Source organism: Cryptotermes secundus, unplaced genomic scaffold (assembly GCF_002891405.2).
Source record: "Cryptotermes secundus unplaced genomic scaffold, Csec_1.0 scaffold1789, whole genome shotgun sequence".
Classification (NCBI taxonomy): domain Eukaryota; kingdom Metazoa; phylum Arthropoda; class Insecta; order Blattodea; family Kalotermitidae; genus Cryptotermes; species Cryptotermes secundus.
In genome coordinates, this window is record NW_019721028.1 from 99,763 (window position 1) to 119,705 (window position 19,943).

At 39.1% G+C, this 19,943-nt stretch overlaps 1 protein-coding gene across 2 annotated transcripts in view; it reads left to right on the forward strand.

The window, feature by feature from the left end:
- LOC111875320 (protein KIAA0100) overlaps positions 1-19,943 on the forward strand; it is a 69,061-nt gene that overhangs the window by 44,126 nt on the left and 4,992 nt on the right. Inside the window, exons 24-37 of one of the 2 annotated variants that reach the window (XM_023871461.2) lie at positions 844-1,080; positions 2,496-2,624; positions 3,719-3,923; positions 5,252-5,461; positions 6,453-6,619; positions 7,493-7,690; positions 8,765-8,922; positions 11,579-11,696; positions 13,185-13,414; positions 15,062-15,209; positions 17,207-17,300; positions 17,385-17,578; positions 19,049-19,261; positions 19,441-19,548. In XM_023871461.2, coding sequence (XP_023727229.1) covers positions 844-1,080; positions 2,496-2,624; positions 3,719-3,923; positions 5,252-5,461; positions 6,453-6,619; positions 7,493-7,690; positions 8,765-8,922; positions 11,579-11,696; positions 13,185-13,414; positions 15,062-15,209; positions 17,207-17,300; positions 17,385-17,578; positions 19,049-19,261; positions 19,441-19,548 — 2,409 coding nt within the window. Of the gene's footprint in view, positions 1-843; positions 1,081-2,495; positions 2,625-3,718; positions 3,924-5,251; positions 5,462-6,452; positions 6,620-7,492; positions 7,691-8,764; positions 8,923-11,578; positions 11,697-13,184; positions 13,415-15,061; positions 15,210-17,206; positions 17,301-17,384; positions 17,579-19,048; positions 19,310-19,440; positions 19,549-19,943 lie in introns of those variants that run through there. The other variant, XM_023871462.2, reaches the window with a different exon arrangement.

Consider the following 19,943-nt stretch of genomic DNA (forward strand, 5'->3'; position numbering starts at 1 on the left):
AGCTTGTCATTTGCATCACAGATAGGTCCTGCAATTGTCAACAATTGACACACTGTACGTGTATGGTTTCTAAGCAGTTAGACAAGTTTCAGAATTGTTGTAGTTGTTAAGTATGGTTTCAAGTAAATTGAAGAGAAAACTGTTTTGCAGATATGTGAGAAAAAAATTATTCGCTGATATATTCATAAAATATACACATATAATTATGCTTGAAACATGTGTCTCAATGCATAATTTTTGATGAGATGATGTTATGAATTGAGTACAAATTTTCATTTGGAATAGGTAAAAGAAATGTTATAAAATGTTTGTTGGGTATGATGTCTTAAATGTTATTGCTGAAAGGGGATAACTTTTGCCATGATACATAGTTGTAGTATGCCAAGGGGGAATACATTGTTGCATGACATTATGATGCTTTTAAAAATATTCACCATCTGTACTGAAGTTGTTTCTGTATGCTTCAGAGGTTATAAGAGAAATGCGTCTAAATAAGTCCTTCTCTTCTATTCAGAGTGTTTGAGAATGGAGCTCAGGAGAATATTTGGACCTAAAGTGGCAGAAATAGTAGGAGTCAAGGGAAAACATCACAGGAAGGAGCTTCATAATTTATACTCCTTGCTAAATATTAGAATGATTAAATCAAGGGGAATGAGTTGGACTGAGCATGTAGTACACATGGGAGAAAACACAGGCATGTAGAAAAATGTTTGTAGGAAAGCTTTGAAGGCAGGGGACCACCTTAAGTGTACAGTGTTGACAGTGAGTGCTTTTGACACTTGTGTTTAATGTCCTGATCTCTGTGTTATGGAAGTCACTAAGTGCACATATGTGTGTCTGCAGCACGTGTCACTGAGGCAGCCTGTTGAGAAGTGTTACTGCTTGAGTGTCGCCAAAGTGTCCTATGGTCGGGAAACATTCCTTCCGACTCGTGGAGATCTTCTGAACACTAGTGAGTGTGCAGGCAGCAGTCAGGACACACCGACACATCGGCTTGTTGTGTATGACCTTAAGGGAGCCTGGACAAAAAGTAACAGAGATGTAGCGTTTGCGCTCTTTGATACGTTTATGAAAACGAAGGTAAATTACATCTTAGCAGTCAGTCAATGTCAATGTGAAACAGAACTCACTGCAGTGAAAATCTCAAGTGTCAGGAAGCTTTTCTTTCTTTCTAAATTTATTTAGCTGTGTGTTGTCATCTAGTTATGAAGTGTTGAATGGGAGGATGATTGGGTAGCATGAATTGGAAAGTGTCTGGAAGGAAGTGGTCATGGACTATGACTAGGCAATATCCCAGCATTTGCCTGGAGGGACTGGGTGAGTATTGGAGGGGAGCTTGCATATCAAAAGCAGGAGTGCGAGCCAATTGACTGCAATGTTTGGTGCAATATGAAATGGGTAGATCATACTTCTTTTTAGCAGTTCTGCATGTTTGCAACTGAGAAAGCTGGCTTAGGTGGTAATGCTTCTGCCCTGTACTTTGGAGGTCCCAGTTTCAATCTGTGTTGGGTAAAGAACTGTCATAACAAGTTTTATTTCTGTAGGATTTGAGATTCTTAGCGGCGGTCGTTATGAAAAGTTCTGTCTTCTCGAATGTAATGCCATGTATGCAACTGAAAGTTGATTCTCATTTCAGAGGAACATGTTGCCTCCATCTTCAGGTCTAAAGAATAAGCCAACCAAGAAACCAGTGTGAGGCAGTATTATTTGTCAACACAGAAGATGGGGGTGACATGTTCCTCTAAAACACTGGTTGGCTTTCAGTGGACCAGATGACATATCCCAGAAGGTAGCGCTTGTCAGGTTTTTTTGTGATTTTCCTCAGTTGCTTTGGGCTAATACCTGGATTATGCAAGAAAATAATTCACAACTGGTTCCTTCAACATCCTTTCAAGTTCATTATTCACTATCATTCATGTATTCAGCACTATGTGGTGTGAATGAAGCATTGTTAATAAACTACAAGAAGCAAATTTACTTTTTTGTATAAATCTTATTTACAATCTTATGTGCAACTATTTATTAACTTAAAAGTTTAAGTTTTAATTTAATAGCCACAACATGTTTTGAGCAATATGGTGTTGTATATCTAATGGGGAAAGTGTTACTTTCTGTTGTTGCTGCAATTACATGTGTAGGTCCCTCGGATGCACACGTGTAGTTATAGCTTTGTGCTTCTTCCTGCTGGGTCCTTCGTTGTGTGTCTCATTCTTGAACAAGTGTTTCTTTGAGTTATGTAACTCTGGAAAATAATTGGATTTTAAGTTCTCATGACAATAACTATGAAGAGTACAGTCTCATAGGTTGTTATGCTATGTATTTCTGCTGGTTTTATGCTCAACTTACTCTTTGACCATGAAGTTGGAGGTGATAAACCTCTCCAAAACATCACGCTGTTTGAACTACGTGGTATTGCAACCCAGAAGACTGTAGTTTCCATCATATTAACATATCAGCCTCACTGATTACAACTATATCTTGAAAATGTGTTACAGCAATTGAAAAAAAATCTTTCAACAGAAGCATTAAAGGGATTTAGAGGTGAAACTTCATCCACACCCCACAAATCACGTACACGTGTACCAGAAGGACCCGTGCCTCCATCATCAGGCAATACAATTCAGGTAATGTCTGTTGATAGAATGACATTATTAATGAGATCTTTTTTCTAAATGTTTGTAGTTTAAGTTTCTGAGAACTGTGTATTGACATTGTGTACTGCAAGTGAGAGACAAGGAAGTTACCCCTTTGTTGGAGTGTTGCCTCAAGTTTGTGTGTGTTCCTTAATGAACACAAATTTTTCAGGGACTTTTTATGGTATAATTTCCATTTTATAAAGGTTGATGTATGCGAAGTCCCAAGTCTCTTGTCTTCATACTATCTTCACACATTCTTTCCTTTTTTGATATCTTGCCAGCTCTTTCCTCTCCTCTTGACATCTTTTAGTACCCTGCAGAACCATCTTGTTCTGGGTCATCTGATAGGTCCTCTTTCCCTTAAAATCGAATTCTAATATCCGTTGTAGTATCGTTGTTCCATCCAGTCTCTCTGTATTGCCAAACTGTTGTAATCATTTCTCTTCTAACTCTGTTAATTAATTTTGTATTCCAGCTTCTTTAAATATTTCATTTCTGATTCTGTCCTTTCGGTTTTTTCCTCTGTATGTCTTAATCATCAGGGGAAAATCAGGACGATTCAGAGGATCACTTAATACATTCTGGCTAGTTTGTTCATTCTTAGTTCTAGCAGCTTAATAGAGGGTCAGAGATATTTGTTCAGGTAACCAGAGATGCATACCATAAGGGTTCCAGAGCCTTTGACATGTGTACTGTGGGAAATGAGTCTAATGTATCTGTGTCAGGAGTGGATAGTGCAGCATTTATTAATACATGTTGGCAATTGTAAAGGTGTGCATGGTCTCGTATTGCTGTGGGAATACCTTCACTGGACATTGGCTAAATAAAAGTATGTTTGAGAGGTAGGTCTGTTTCAGTGATGAGCTTTATCCGGTACCCCCAACCAGGAGATACCACTACTTTCTGAAGACTGAAACACGTGCACTTGTGAGGTGTTGTATATCTTTTCTGTCAAAACAGTGTCCAGTACCTAAGCCTGTTTGGTAATAAGACTATGTTTCTGTATGGTTGTGTTCCCATAAACATGTTTTCTGATCAAGGAATGGACTGTGTTACTATGTGCTTGAGTTCCCACCCCGCAGAACCCTGCAGCAGTGCAGGCAACGCCGTCACCAATGACAAAATTGCAGTCTGGCCATGCAGCGACAATGCTTCAGCAACTGATTGCTGAAGCAGATAACAAAGCAGTAGTATTCAGTGATGACCTGTCTGTACAAACCAGAGAACAGCATCTGCAAGGCCTTGCAGCATGTCAGGAGGACAACATACAGCATAAGAATTGGCTTAGTAAGTGTCAAATGACTGGAACCAGAGCATGAAGCTGTACCACATACATATCCTTTTTATATGTGTTGTTTGTGATTTTGCATAATGCATTGGCCTTGATATTTGTAGGGGATGCTACAGACAGTGTGTTGTGCTGAAACATATATTATTTTTTCCTCTATTCACCATGCTGAGTGTGTTTAAAATAAGCATATGTGGTCTTAAATTCTGAGAATTTTCAAGTAAACGCTTTTGCTTCTTGCAGTAGCACACAAACTACTGGTACTCAGTCCATCAGAATCTTAGTGGCTGGTAATATTTGTGTAGTGTGAATCAGTTTCATGCATAATCTTTCTCTTTCTGTGTGTCTTTCTCCCCGTCCTTCTGACAGTTATGCAGAAAGATGCCAGTGATTATGACTTTTTTAAAGGGGTCTCATATCACAAGGGATAGTTAGTACACTTCAGTGCATTGTGAACAAATGGTTGGTTTTGTGAGTACAATGAAAAAATTGTTTTGGTAAAGAAAAGTCTTGTGTTGATTGTCAAAATTCTTCCAAATTCTTGTCTCTGTTGTACGATGAGCTATTTTTGAGAAAATTGATGTAGTTTGATAGAAGCCTCAAGTATGGGTTATTATGACTAAATGAGCAAATGTTAAATTCAGTGTGACAACTTCATATAGAGCTCCATTGCCAGACTACACAAAAGTTTGTCAGGTAATTTGAGACAGGCTCTTGCTTTTCGTTCTGTCCCATCCCCTCCATAGTAGGCTCTTCTCTGACCCATCCCCTCTGTAGTAGGCTCTTGCTTTATGTGCTGACCCATCTCCTTCCCAGTAGGTTCTTGCTTTAGTTCTGACCCATCTCCTTCACAGTAGGATTTTGCTTTGGGTGCTCCAGTCCCATCCACAGAAGGCTTTTGATTATTGATGACAGTTGTATCATGACTTTATGTCTCCTTTCTGCTCTCCAGCACAAACAAAACAAGTTGCATTTGTATTTTCAATTTTATCTGACACAGATGCTTTGAAAGTTTTGATGGATATATTTTATTGTGTCAAATTGAGGGTCTCACAGTGATGACTTAGAAGAGAAGGATCTTTTGGGTTGTAGCGCCATGTAGTTCAGGGAAGGACTGACATTTGGATGAAGATATCACCTCCATCTTCAGAGCTGATAAGTAAGCCAAACTCTGTTTACTATCTACTTCTTACTGGTTTCTTGCTTGGCTTACTTGTTGACCCAGAAGGTGGAGGTGACATGTTCCCTTAAAAAATTGATGTTTTTTGATACTACCCAGCATTGCAACCCACAATATCTTATCATCAGTGTATTTTATTGTTTTTAGTTGCACTAGTGAACAGCCAAGTCCTTCTTAAGGGTTGCGAGACCAAGGGCTATGTGATCCTGAGTGCTGCTAAAGCAGAGATATTGCAATGTGTTCATCGTCCAGCATGGAAAGACAGGACATTAGTGTCGAAGACAACATGGGTTGGGTCCCTTGAGTGCATGCAGTACTACGCCACAGTCAGTGCTGGAGAGAATGACTCCCTAGATGGTGAGTATAGCACTCACAAGACTGTTAGCATGTGCAGGTGATCAAAACAGTTTTCATACCCCTGTTTACTGTCTTTGGGCTTGTATTGACACATGAATTGGTGAAATAACTTGATGTTAATGTATAGTATCCTTCAGTTCCTTGCCTCCCGCTTTTCCATCTCTTGAACCTCGGGTCTGGAATTCCACAGTCCATAGTCTGTGTTCATATCTGGCAGAATTAATCTTTATTACCTGAGTGTCACATTGCAGTGGCCATCCCTTTGTCCATATGGCCGTGCATTCCATTATTGAATCACAAGGATACTCCTGTATTCAGAACCTGCCTGTAACAGTTACAGCAATCTTGTTTCAAGGTTAGAGACCATGAGCTGCCACAGGGTTGCCAAAAGTACTATCATTGTTATGAAATAAAGGTGGTAATTCACCAAGGTATGATATCACGAGGTTCTGTGGTAACACAAGTGTCACTGGATGTAAAAATTGCAGGTCATGTTAAGAAGAGAAGTACTGGTGAACTGGAATAACATGCTGAAAGGTATCAGATGCTGCAGTTATGGTTCAAATTTTAAGAATATGGTGATTAAACTTGCAAAACAAAAAAAAAAAGCTAATGACATTAAGGAGGAAACCAAGTCAATATCATTATATAACATGTTTTCTGATATTTATTTTCTTTCACATGTTTGTAGTAAGCTTCTGAAATCAATTCATAAAATCACTTTTTCTGTGCAGACATGTTTCCTATTGCATAGCTTTCTTGCACCTAGAATCATCTTCCATTTAGGCAAGTATTAGGCACTGTGTTACAAATTAGTACACTGAGAAGACTGGTCCACTAGAGAAAGCTCTCATTTTCGTCTGTACGCTCAAAATTTTTCAAATTTTTCATCTCAATCTTGTCTTGAACTGACAAAAGTCATGCTTGCAGTTTCCCATTTTATAAAATCAAAATGATTCAGAAAACACTAATAAGCAATGATCTCACACAGAAAACATCATGTGGCTGACTGTTGAGAATATTCAAGAGAAGGACTCGACAGTAATTGCTGATTTACCTGACCTACCACACCTGGTGGGCAGTGGACAGTCTGTGGGTGGTGTTGTCAGCGAGACTGTGGGTGCAAGCAGCAACATCGGTGAAAATCCTCCTATACAGGTAGGCCAAACCTTCTGCCCCTCACAACCAACATTGATGGGTGTGTCCCCTCTATTGTAATATCTGTCTACAAATTTGGCTCCCTCTGTCCCTTCATGATTCTCCTTCATGGAATTCCAACACAGAAGAGAAGCAGAGACTCAGGAGAGGTGCTCTACCCTAAACTCATTTTGTAATAGAAAACATATGCATAGTATTTCTTTGAATATATGTTTCATTTGAACTTTTGGCTTTATGAGGCCTTGCTTCTTCTTACAATACTTTTGGAATACCAGCTACAAGTACATACCGTATTTACGCATGTATAGGCCACACATTTTTTGCCAAAAATTCAAGAGGAAAACTTTGGTGCGGCTTATATTCGAAATATTCGAAATCACACTTCATTTAAAAAAATTATATTCATAATTAGTAATACAGGGTGTAATACTCCTGAAATAATATTCCAAGAAAATTATTTTTTCTATAATTTCTGTCTGAAAATTGTGCTGCGGCCTATACACGCACGCGGCCTATACATGCGTAAATACGGTAACTTGTTTACATATTACTGTTTGAAAATTCTATTTTGTGTGTGTATTAAAGTTTGGGTTGTTATATTTCAAAATGATATTTCTTTAATTGTCATGTAATTTATATTTAATCTAGTACCAGTAAGTAATGTCTTTACATGTAACATTTTTAACTTTCTTCAACGTTTTTCATTGTTTTCCCCAGACTCTTTGGGCAGATAGCAGGATATTACTTGAAAGTAGACAATTGCCACTTAATTCCACATCATTTCCAATTATTAATTTGCCTTCCCATTATCTGATGCTGTGTAGTGCGAACTACTGTTGCCCTGTACTTACTGTTGCTGCGCCTGTTTTTCAGCTGCAGCGCATAGTGTCACGGTGCAAGTGTGAGTTTTTCTACGCTGCATATGGGGAGAGTAGTATTGACCCCAGCACTCTGGATGAAGTGCCACCTCCTCCGAGTGATGAAGGGGGTCCATGGGAAAGGAAGGAAAGGGCAATGGATGCCTTCACACTAATGCATCATGACTTGGATGTATGCACCAACTCACTGCAGGTATGGAGCCCCATTTGCTCATTGTTATGTTAACCTCTGAGCTGTGTAGTAGTAATGTAGCTGGAAAGTTGGCATTCAAATGACTTTCAGCTGGTGTGGAACAATGACGTTCATGTCTGTCTTGGCCAGATTGTAATTACATCTCATTCTGGCCAGTTTCAGTGTAATTGTTATCCACATAAACTGTTTACTTGTAGAGCGAAGTCTGCTTGGGCACTCAGCTGTATCAGTAAGAAGCTAGTGTGCAGCATTTCAGAAACTCTGTCTCTGTCCCCATGATCAAGGTTTGCGTACCGTATTTATACACATAGAATTGTCATGTGGCCCAGCCTCGAATGAGTGGGGAATGATGGGCGCAGTCAGTTAGGTCTGTCTCAGGCCAGACTGCATGGGGAATGGTCAGTCAGCTATCAGAATTCATTTTGCATGTTGTTTGTCCTTGCTTATGATGGTCCTTAAATGACAGTGACAAGCAACATGAATCCCAATGCCAGATTGCCTGTTCTCCATGTGTTCTGTCCTCAGACAGGGCAGTACTATCTGACACCACCCACCATTCTCCATGCCTTCCAGGCTGGAACAGGCAACAGCATGCGGACACAGCCCTCATTGCATCAACCCCAGATGATGGAGTCAGCAACAGTCTCTGAAATGTCAGACATCAACTGCACAGTGACACAACTAATTGTCCGAGAAGACTTGATTAATCATGTCACCATGAAAGCTTCAAATCATATTTACTTGACCATAACAATCAATTTAGTATTATTCTTAATCTTGTGTGTATATCTCCTAAGTGGTATTTTTCTGAGATTCACATTTTCTGTTCCTCTTGCACATTCTGGTACATTTCATGCTTCTTGATTTACACATCCTGCCAGTACCAGGTGAGGAGTACAAAACATCACATATCCAGCTTTCCCTTGATATGTGCTGATATGTTTTGTTTACCCATACCCCCACTTTCTTATCATTAATGCTGTGGTGTGCTTGGATGTTGGCACATGTGGTGATCAGCTGCAAAGAACACGTCAGCAAAACATATCAAACCGTAATAGTATTTCTTTTTCCCAGTACGCAATGATACTGGACATAGTGAACAACCTACTACTGTATGTTGAACCTCGTCGCAAGGAGGCATCTGAGAGACTACAGCGAATGAGGTTCCAGTTGCAGCTGCACAGCGTGGAAGACCAACGGAGACCCATTCAACAAATGCAGAATCAAGTCAGGTATGTGACATTGTTCATTTCATGATCTTCTGCCCTATTTACATAAAATATATGTATTCTGCTTTTCAGAATATGATTTTATACATCTAGATTCAGGCAGTTATATGTCAGTGTGATGTGGCATCACAGTGTGGATACTTATGTATATGGCTTTCACCACATGGATCCTTGAGGACCATTGAGAAGAAAGTTCTCCTGATAAAATTCCAGCTGGCACTTAATTTCCGTGGGAAATTTGATGGTGGTAACATGATATGAATATTCCCACCGGTAGTCTTCACCATGCAGATTGCTGATTATGATTGAGATGAAAGTGCTCCTTGGTAACCTTTCAACTGATGCATAATTTTCTCTTGCTGCTTACTTCTGTGGCATACTCTTTGCCCCTGAAGATGGCAGCAGTGTTCCTCAGAAGTGTCTGTGAAGTTGTTCCATACTACACAGTGTTGGACCCCAGAAGACAGTATTCTTCAGCACATTTCTTTTCTGAATCTGCTCTCATTCTTGTGTTTCACCGTTCTTTGTATTAGCAGGTAACAGTACAATAAACCCCTGCTAATCCAGAGTAACTGGGGAGGGGAGATGTCATCTGGATCAGTGAAGCAAAAAGTAGCCCTAAAAGACAAAAAACTGAGAACACAAATAAATGGAAAATTTAATGATATAAATAGTGCTGATGAAACTGAATAGAAAAATATCACTGTAGAGCCTTTATTTTAAAACTATAAAAGGACAGTACATTTATTCATCGATAGAAGACTCAGAAGTTGTACTTTTTTTTTTTACTGTAAGAATGCAGGTTTGAAGAAGCTGTCAAGTTTTGTTTGAACATACTAGTGACTCATCTGCCTTTCTAAGTGGCATGTACTTGACTGTAAACAGCATCTTTCATATTTCGTATTTCAATCCAGATTAGCTGTAACTGGATTAGCAAGAGTTTACTGTGCATGAGAAACTTAAGGCTGATAAGACAGTTGAAATTGATAAGTATAGAAAGTAATGTAGATAGAATGAGTGAATGACTTAGTCAATCAATCAGTCACTCAGTCCAGGTATCGAGAGATATGCCTAAGGGACAGAGAAAGAGAGGAATATCAAGGAGATGTTGGAAAGGATTCCTGGGCCACTACAGTCTTTTACTCCTTATGTGTGTACAATGGCTTGCTGCTACAACCTGCCTTTTTCTTAGAGACTTGAATGAACCCTAGGCTGATAATAAACACTGACACAAGCTAGCTAAACAGTACAGAAGAAATACTTTGCTGACAATAGTGAATGACAAGGAAAAATAAAAAGCCAGAAGGATAATTCACAACTGTTTTGAATGAGACATATTATTGGCAAGTATGGACTACCTTACCTGTCACAAATCTTACTGGACAAATTCACATGTTAGGTTAGGTTTCCTAGAAGCTAACTGAAATGAAGAAGAAGAAGAGAAGGAAGGAAATTACCAGAAATTGTGCATATCCCATAAATAATATTAGGCCCCATAAATCATTTGCCATTGCTTCCCAGATATCATGAACTGTTGCAAGCTACCTTAAGACTATAGGTTTTCATAGTGGTGAAGAGTCATATTGTGGTCTTCTTGGCTGTGACACCATGTAGCATAGTAGATGGGTAGGAGTGTTATGGAGGGACTTGCTTTGTCTGTCTTCTGCCCTGAATGTGGAAGCACAGTATATTCCTGAAAAACATCGGTACCCTGATACCAGGCTAGACAGTGTCATTACCAGAAGACCACAATATATGTCTTATATATCAACAGTTAATGATCACAGAACACTCTATGAGCACACTTGCAGATGGCATACAGTAGTATGTGTTGCATATGATTGATAATAGATACTAATTGTGTTCTATTTTTGGCATGGGTATTACCGTATTTTCTTGAATACCCTGTACACATTTTTCATAAAAAATATGTGTCAAAAAGTGAGGTACATGGCTTATTCACATCAAACACATGGTACTGTTCTCACTTGTATGTATGTTTCATAATGTTACATAAGCATTATGTTTATTAAAACTTATTTACTGTTAGTATAAACTTAAATATTGTGATGGGTTAAGTTACTGTAAGTTTGGTTTCGATTTGTAATTGGATTTATCGCAAACTTACAACTTGGAATTACAAGTAATTATAATGCTGCACAAATCACTGTACTCCACACTAGCTTTCTTCACTTGTTACAACCTCCACTAGCTGTTTCCTGGTTACATTCTTCTAATAACGGAGCTCCCTCACACCCTTATGGCTCATGAACTGCACTCCCTAACTGCTGACTCAAAACTATCTCATGATGGGAGCTAGTCCTCATTATATAGCTTCTTTATGGACTGCACAGAAAACATCTATTCTTGCAGTTGTTTTGTTTAGTGTACAGCCATTGCAGTGGACTGCACAGAAAACAGCTTTTCCAAAAGTCCTTTGTTATTGCGTTGCCCCTGTTGCCACAATAACGAGCTGTCACATGATATTTACAGGGCTGTTCCCTAGCAACAGCCATCTCTGCTGGTTCCACAGTTCTGGATTTGAGCCCTCACATCACAATATAGTTATTTAATTTTATACCAAAGATATTTGTTTCTTAGCAGCATATCGCTTTTAGATCATTCTGCTTATTCACAAAGATTGTATTTTCGTTTCTAGATCTCTGGTATCAAAACTACGCCGCCTTGAGAAGGAAACTCATTTACTTCAGCGAGCTCTTGCAGATGACCCACTGAATGAAGAAATAATGATAGAGATGGATGATCTGGAGAGGCAGGTCAGTGCTTGGTTCGGAGGCAGCAGTACCGAGATTCATTTTCTCGGATTATTCCCTTGCTGGATGTGAGGATCTGGAGCAGCAGCCAAGGAACTCGTGCCAGGGCCTGGATGTGCAAACTCTGTATTCCCAACATCTTTGATATAATTACCCCAACAGAATTGTTTCTCATTATGTAATTCTCTCCTTTCTTATTTCCTTGTTTCAGATATTTTCCTTGACAACATAATTTCAACACTTAGTCTGTGTTCTTTTCTTGTACTGAGAGACCAAGTTTCATACTCATGCAGGCAGCAAGCAGTTGCTTGTTGCCTGCTTCATGCTGATACTACTGCAAGAAATTCAATGTTCTTACCTCTGTGCTACGTATTTATATAGTATGATATTGATGAGACAGGTCTGGTTTTCAATCTGCAGCCTAGCAAAACTTCACTTTTTGAGGAGATTCTTGCCATGATGGTACAAAATGTAAACAGTGGCTTACTGTGCTCCTTGCATCTATTGCAGATGGCAGTGATATATTGCTATCTCTTCTAAATGGAAAGTGTTGAGCCAGAGCGGTGAATAGTTTTGTCTGACAAGACATCATTCCCAAGTCTGCTGTTTCCCAAATAGTCGGTTGTCTGTCATTTTGCTCTCAGTCACATGTTTCAGCTACCATTTCATCATTTCTACAGTTCTGCTGGTTGCAGGTATGCAGGATGTTCATCACATTTGACAAGATGTTTGCCCCACTTCAAAAATGGAAACGACTCATGCTCTTCTCATTCTTGTATCTCAAGTGCATCCACTGATAAGGTGCAGTTGCCAGTTTTCTGATCTTCATGTGGGCGCAGTGTTCTCCACTCTTTGACATTGTTAGTTCGATGTGTGTCAAAACTGCATGATTCTATAACTTTCATCACAAATGACTGTGACAGGAGAATGAACTGTAAATATGCTGGCACATACTGTAACATGTCAGCACATGTTCATTGGAGATACAACTCTGCACAGTGTGATTTACCTGTAGACACAAGTTAGGTATTATAATGTTTTGATCAGAATTTGTAGTGTATATTATTTCATCAAGATTTCTCATTATTTTAAGTATAGGGTGAAAAGGTAATTTTGTCCCTGTGCTTAACTAATTAAGCACTATGTCATGAAGGCATGGGGAGGAATGGTCGTATAGATCCACGTTGTCTTGATGCCGGCACTAGTTGGCGGTGAGTGGTCAACTTCACGCTCCAGCCACTTTACCACTGGGGAAAGAGCCCCTGGTACCTGTTGGATAGAGGCTGGGTGTGCCCCAGCACAGGTCTCGATGACATGGAGAGAAAAAATATTCTGGACCCCAGCGGGACTTGAACTCTGACCCCTTCTGTCGCCCAGCCCATAGTCCATCACTATATTGGCTGCACTATCCCGGCTTCCATTTTAAGTATAGAGTGAAATGTAAACTTTATTGGCTCTGTTTTGTAATATACTTATATGATGTGCTACCAGGTTTTTGAGTGTAAGGAGCTCCTCAACTGTCACAGTGAAGAGCTGGACATGATGCTGTCTTGCTACAAAGAGACACAATTGTCAGCCAACCAGAAGCTAGCAACCATGCGTGGTGACAAGCCTGTCACAACTGTCAGAGCCAATGAGATATGCTTCAAGCATGCTCAGTGGCGACTCACAGAAGCTGATGGTCAGTTGGGAATCGCAGATCTTGTACTGAGCAATTTTCTGTAAGTAAAATTTAGATACTGTTGCCTGTTGATGTTTCTGTTTGGGTGAATCGTCTCTGACAGTCCTTCCTTGATCTGTATCCTTCTCTAATCTCTCGCTCATATCCATGTCCATTCTTTCTCACTCTCATTTTTATATCATTCCTCACTTGGTGTCACCACCCATTCCTTGATTGCTGCAGTGGTTTGCAGTGATTGGTTTTTGAAATCTACATTTTTGATGCTCTTGTAGGAATCAGATCAAGATTGCGGTATTCTGTGCTACCATGTACTTTGCCATATTTATGCAGATCATTCAGAAGAACTGGTTGTCTTCGTCTTCAGATGGAAAAGTAAGCTGCAATGGGAAAAATGATGTAGTTGTAGGGAAGGGAGGGTCAAAACCAGTGCACTCAGCATTCAACAGAAATCATGGCTTACAGAAGCTGTTTTCAAAGTGCAGATGCCAAGGGGGCAAGTTTATAAGCACAGGAAGGTGGAAGGTATGTGGTGAAAAAAATTAAACAAAGACAAAGATGAAAGGAATTGAGACTGGGAGAAGGAAGTGGGGGAGAAACAGAGGAGACAGTGATCTGGCAAAAAATTGTCAAAAAATGGGGAAAAGAATCTAACAAAACAATGTAGGTAAAAAGAGGGAAAATAAAATGAAATGACGGTAAAACATGTAAGAGAAAGAAAAATGTGGGAGCTGACTCATACCAGTATTAGCAGGTTTAAATCTGAACATTCTCATCAATGATTTAGGTTAACTGACTTTTGGACCACTCCGTACATTTATTGCAGGGGAGAACCCATACATGTAAGTTGTGTATATATATACTACTATCGTCATATTTGTTGTTTCTGTAATTTTTCTGTTCTATGCAAATAGTTAGGTTGATAGAAACCAGTACAATAGAAATACAACACAACACGATTCTGAGATGTAATTGCTCTCTCCATCATAGCCATGGAGGTTTCTTTTGGTTTTCTTGGTCCCTCCAGGGAATGTATGAATATTGTCTTAACATTTTCCATGTCCACCCTTTTCACATCCTTCCCATGTCATCATTCAGGATCATTTTCTCATTTGGCACTTTGTAAACTATGCAGCTCAAAAAGTGTTGTTATGTAAGCAAAGGTACTGAGTTTTGATTATGTATACTTCCTCTCTCATATTGTCCCACTCAGTCAAGAGTTTACTGTGTATTTCAAATCACAGTTTGCTGCCAGATGTTTTATCTTAATTGTAAAGGGTTTTGAAGATGGTATGTAGTACCTGGGATTACCAAGTTTCTGGACCTTTGTCCATCATCTGTTATTCTGAAAGGACACAACGTTTCAGGAACTGATCTGTTTCCATTCTCAGGTGAAATAGTGGGGAGATACTAACTCAGATGATGAGTCTGTTAAAAAGTGCTGATTTCAGTCACTGAATCCAGAGAGATTTTTCTAGCAGACGCACCTGAGTAGGGGCCTTCCCATCTTTTAACTTGAGGATGGTAACACACTGCGTTTCAAAAATATTCTGTCCCTACAGAGTATGAGACAATGGAAAATGTCCAGAAACTTGTTAATCCTGAAAATTGTTGGCCATTACAAAATGCACACCTGACGATAAGTGTCAGTAAGACTATGTATATCAACTTAAATTTCTTATTTGCCCAGATACACAAAGAATTCCAAGAGTGATGATTCAGGAGAACACTTACTTGAACTGGGCTATGTGCGCGTGACAAACCTGTTGCCGAACCAGGTGTACAAAGATGTGTTATCTCCCACTGAGATTCAGAGTAACATGCCTGTTGACAGGAAGGTAAGTTCCATTTTCTGTTGTGGGAGTCTGCTAATAATATTTACTTCGTTAACTGTTTGAATCTGGCTGTGGCATCCTTACCATGGTTTTGCGTTGAATAAAACTGTTTTGAGCAAGATCAGTTGAAAATTTGTAAAAACATTATCAAGCAAGTTGTGCCACTGTGAAGATAATTATGTTGATTTAAGCAAGGAAAACAAATGGCAGAAATATTTGCATCTCCATTCTCTTTAATGTAATGATGGGAGTTACAGAATGGCAAACTGTAATTCCAGTACATAAAAATCCCAAATCAAAATTATGTGGTAATTGAGGGTATCTATGATATTTTATAAAGAATTAAAGTATGACTTCGTAATGTCAGTGTTAATATCAGGTGAAAAATAATGATTGCCAGTGAGCAAGTTGTGATCATCAGTCATAGCAACAAATACCCAGACATTCTTAAAAACATTCCAAATCTGATGTATGTTTGGCACCAGAAGCTTCTTCCAAAACAGCAGCTAGACCTCTTCCCCCATCTAATTTAGTGTCACATACCTTGTTGGCATGATAAACAGTACACATTTCAGGAAAGAAATGGAGACTGGTAAAGGATTCATTTAGCCATGTTTCTATTAAACTCATAATTTTGAAACATATATTGAGGGGCTATGCTACAAGCCAGAAGGTCGCGGGTTCAAGTACCAGTGAGGTCGTTGGTCCAATGAAGTCCTTCCAGCTGTACTATGGCCCTCGGGTTGACTCAGCCTCTAACAGAAATGAGTACCATAAATATTCTTTGGGGTAAAGCGCGGCCGGCGTGTAAGGCTGACAACCTTACTGCCATCTTTGAGCTGATTGTCTAGATAATGTGGGACCCTCAACGTCTCACAACCCTATGGGCCTTCATGGCCTGTTACAGGGATAGCTTTACTTTTTTTATAAGTATATACATCGTTCTGATCAACCCAGAGGGGAGGGCGGCCATCACATGCTGTGTTAAGAACTTTCTCGAACTGCTCCATCATCACCCATGGGGATGGAAGGAGCTGCTTGGTTAGAGAATACAGGTGCACTGGGTGCAGTTGGGACTGGATATTCAGGACAGTAAATTTGGTCAGAGCTATCTGCCCATAAAACAAAGTAATCAAATAGCTACTTTCCCATACTTTTGTGTTATTAATTAATGAAAAATAATTAATTTTAGCTGCTCAAGAAGAGCATTTGCAGTGTCCTTGACTCATACCACTTAGAGAACAGTGGGTGAAGTCACATAGCCAGTCAGTCATTGTTATTGTTATTGGTCCTTCCTTACAGTGATTTTTAGTGGCTGTCACTTGTTTTATTATGCTTGTGTAAGAGTATACAAGTGATTGCCTGAAAAGACTTTATATGCATGCAGTTGTCACATATAATTGTGTTTTTTACATTTGTCAGCGACTAAGAATCAGTAACCACAACAAAATGTTGGGCTCTGGTGTTGCATGAATAGAATTATGTTTTATTCTGAGGCTACATGTCTAATTACACATGTCCTGTTTGTGTACAGTTATGTCACTCAGCATGGAAGCAGGATGAAATTACTAAAGTTGTATGTCTTTTTTATGCAAATTATTAAATTAAATTTATATTATTTAATTTTAAAAGGCCACATATGTTGAAAGAAGTCCATAAAGAACCTGCATGTACTGTCAGTTTTAAGGGTAGGGAATAAAGAAATGTCTTCTGTAAAACTGTAAAATTTATGAAGCTTTTTTCCACAAGATGTAGCTGTTTAGACTCTATGATACTGGAACATTTAAATGACCTTGGGTAGAGAGTATTAAATTACAGCATATGTTCTGTGTTGTGATTTAAAATGAAAACCCAGTGTAATGTATTGATTTGAGCTCCTAATACCAAAGATTGCATTACTCATTTGAGGTATAAATGTAGCGTGTCGTTGTTACTGTTTGAGTACCACCTAGTAATAGAGGTCTTCAAACTGAAGGCTGATTGTGGAATGAATGTTTCAGCGTGCTGTTCGTGTATTTTGCCGAGAGAAGGCACCAGTTGGCGGTATATCCGTGAAGGAACACTTTGAGATCAACGTAGTTCCTCTTACAATAGGTTTGTATTGGTCCACAACTAAATAGAACCTTTCCTCTACAGTCAAAACCTTTAGAGTAAGCCTGTAATTACTCTGTTTTTCAGGGCTCACAAAGAAATTTTACAATACTATGCTGAAATTCTGCTTTCCTGAGCGTGATCCTGACACCATAGATGGAGATGGATCTGATGATCTTGATGCTGACAGTAAGGGGAAGAAACTCAAGGGAACAAAGAAGAATAAAGAAACAAATTTCTATGTTCCAATAGAACAGAAAGATGACGTTGAAAAGATGAAGGTAAGATACTTCCTTAACACTTCCCTCAAAATTGCAAATTGAGTATAGTATGAATTTTCAAGTTTAATCATATATAGGTTATTTTTCATAAAAACAAAAACGGTTATGCCGATGCAGATGCACTTTCAAAGACGTTGAAAAATATTGAACTTAACAATTCTTGTACTTTGAATGTCTTTTTTTTCGAGCAGTGTTTGTTTCTTGTAAGCCTTTTTGGCTACAGCTGCACTGTTATGTACTGCCAGCAGAGCAGAGAATCATCATGTGTTGAATTCCAGCGTATTATTACATTATAACCCTTTTGTTTGTTTTTCCATTGCAAAGACTGTCATCCATTTCACCATTTTTATGTTGCTGTGAAATACAGTCTCTAAGTCTGAAGGAAAACTGTAAATTATGGGTGTTTTAGAACAAACAGCTTTGAGCGCAAGAAGGATGAAGTAATCTTGGAATAGAAGATATTATAGTACAGTATGACAAAAGGTGGGGGGGTTGTAAGGGGTAGATACCTGAATGTGTGAAAGGGTCAAGAGCCAATTAGGAGGAAATGAGATGAAGTAATGGTTTCAAGTTGTACAAATGTCCTTGTTTGTGATGAAGTAATGATTTAAAGCTATACAAATGTCCTTATGTGTTGGATGGGTGCTATGGGCCTACCCAGAGTTGCATACTCATCTTGTGGAATGGACACACACACACACACAGACACGTTTCACTTTAAGATTGCGTGCTGCATGTGTGTGCAGAAATTGACATTCTCCTCAGGTTCAAGGTTTTGAACTCTTCTCAACATTGAAAATGAGAAAGAATTTTTACATGACCCTTGAAGAGTCTGATTTCAATAATGACCTGAGCTAAGTGTAGTGGTAACTCTAAGCATGTGTTCAGGAGGTACCCATTTCGAATGTTTACCTGATTACTGACACCCCTGACTCAAGTAGTTTTTCACTGTTTGAAATAACGTGAATTGCAAAAAATTCAGCAAGAATTACACATGTCTCTCAAAGCTTGTCTTGAATTATGCGAGGTCTTCAGAAACACATCTCTTGCACAAAATGCAACAACACTGTGCATATTATAACCTTGAAGGCTACAGTCTTTAAGTTTCACCACTCTAAGAACTCAAGAACCAACCAGTCTGAGACTGGGAGCCACTGCTGTACCTACAGATCCTTTCTGCGTCTCTTGAAAATTTTTAAATACACATCCTTCATATAAGCAAGTGTCTTCTAGAACCAAGTGGTTCAGCACTGCTAGTACCAAAGCCTGGGACTGAACAGAATTGTGAATTAGTTCCATCAGACCTGCTTCTTTGCAGCCTGTTCCCCTAAAATCCATCATGTTTTCCTACCCTCTCCTTGGTCTTCAAAGTAACACTGATACAAAAGGTCACTAAAATTCTGTATGAAAGTTAACAGAATTCCTGTACTCAGTTATTGTGATACTGCATTCAGTGTTTGTTCCCAATAGGAGCGAGCTGAGAAGAACAAACTGTTTATTTACATAAAAATTCCAGAAGTTCCTGTCAGGGTTAGTTACAAAGGGAACAAGGAGAAGAATCTAGAAGACATTCGAGACTTTAGCTTGGTTATTCCCACTCTGGAATACCACAATGTCACTTGGACATGGCTTGATCTGTTGCTGGCCATGAAGAGTGACACCAGACGTGTGATTCTATCTCAGGTGAGGCCGCACATCAGCAGACTACACTGCTTATTCTGAACATACCAGGTAACACAATGCGTCTCATTTACCATGTTCGTTCTCTGAACTTTCTGTTAACAAAGGAACTTGTGTTTACACATACCAGAAACACTTCACAGTAATGCTGTACTTCAGTTTAAACATAATTGTAATTACAGGCCATCAAGCAGAAATTACAGATAAAAATGAATAGAGGGCCATCTGATGAAGGAGCATCTCCGCAGGAGGAAGATAAGGCAAGGATGTTGTTTGGATCCAGATTAATGGTAAGAACAAACCTATGCATACTTGCAAATTAGAGGTGTTTTTTATTATGAATCTCACTTCAGATATTATAGTTACCAACAATTAGTTCAGCTCAGATGTGCTTTATATTGCTGTCTCTACCATCTCCAACGAAGAGAAGGTGGGGCAGTTACCAAGTGTACTCTGCAAGGTGAAAAATCAGCATGATGTGATTTTTGGATTACTCTTACTGTTGCTGTCGGTACACGGAAATTCAGTGTGTCCTTAAGTGAAGAATGCAATGGTCAAGGACAACCAGTTCTACCCACAACCTGTCTCGCCTTCTCGTCATTGGAGGATGAATGGATCGAGAGATCCAGAAGTAAGGTGAAGCTATCCCTGTAACAGGCCATAAAGGCCCATAGGGTTCTGAGAC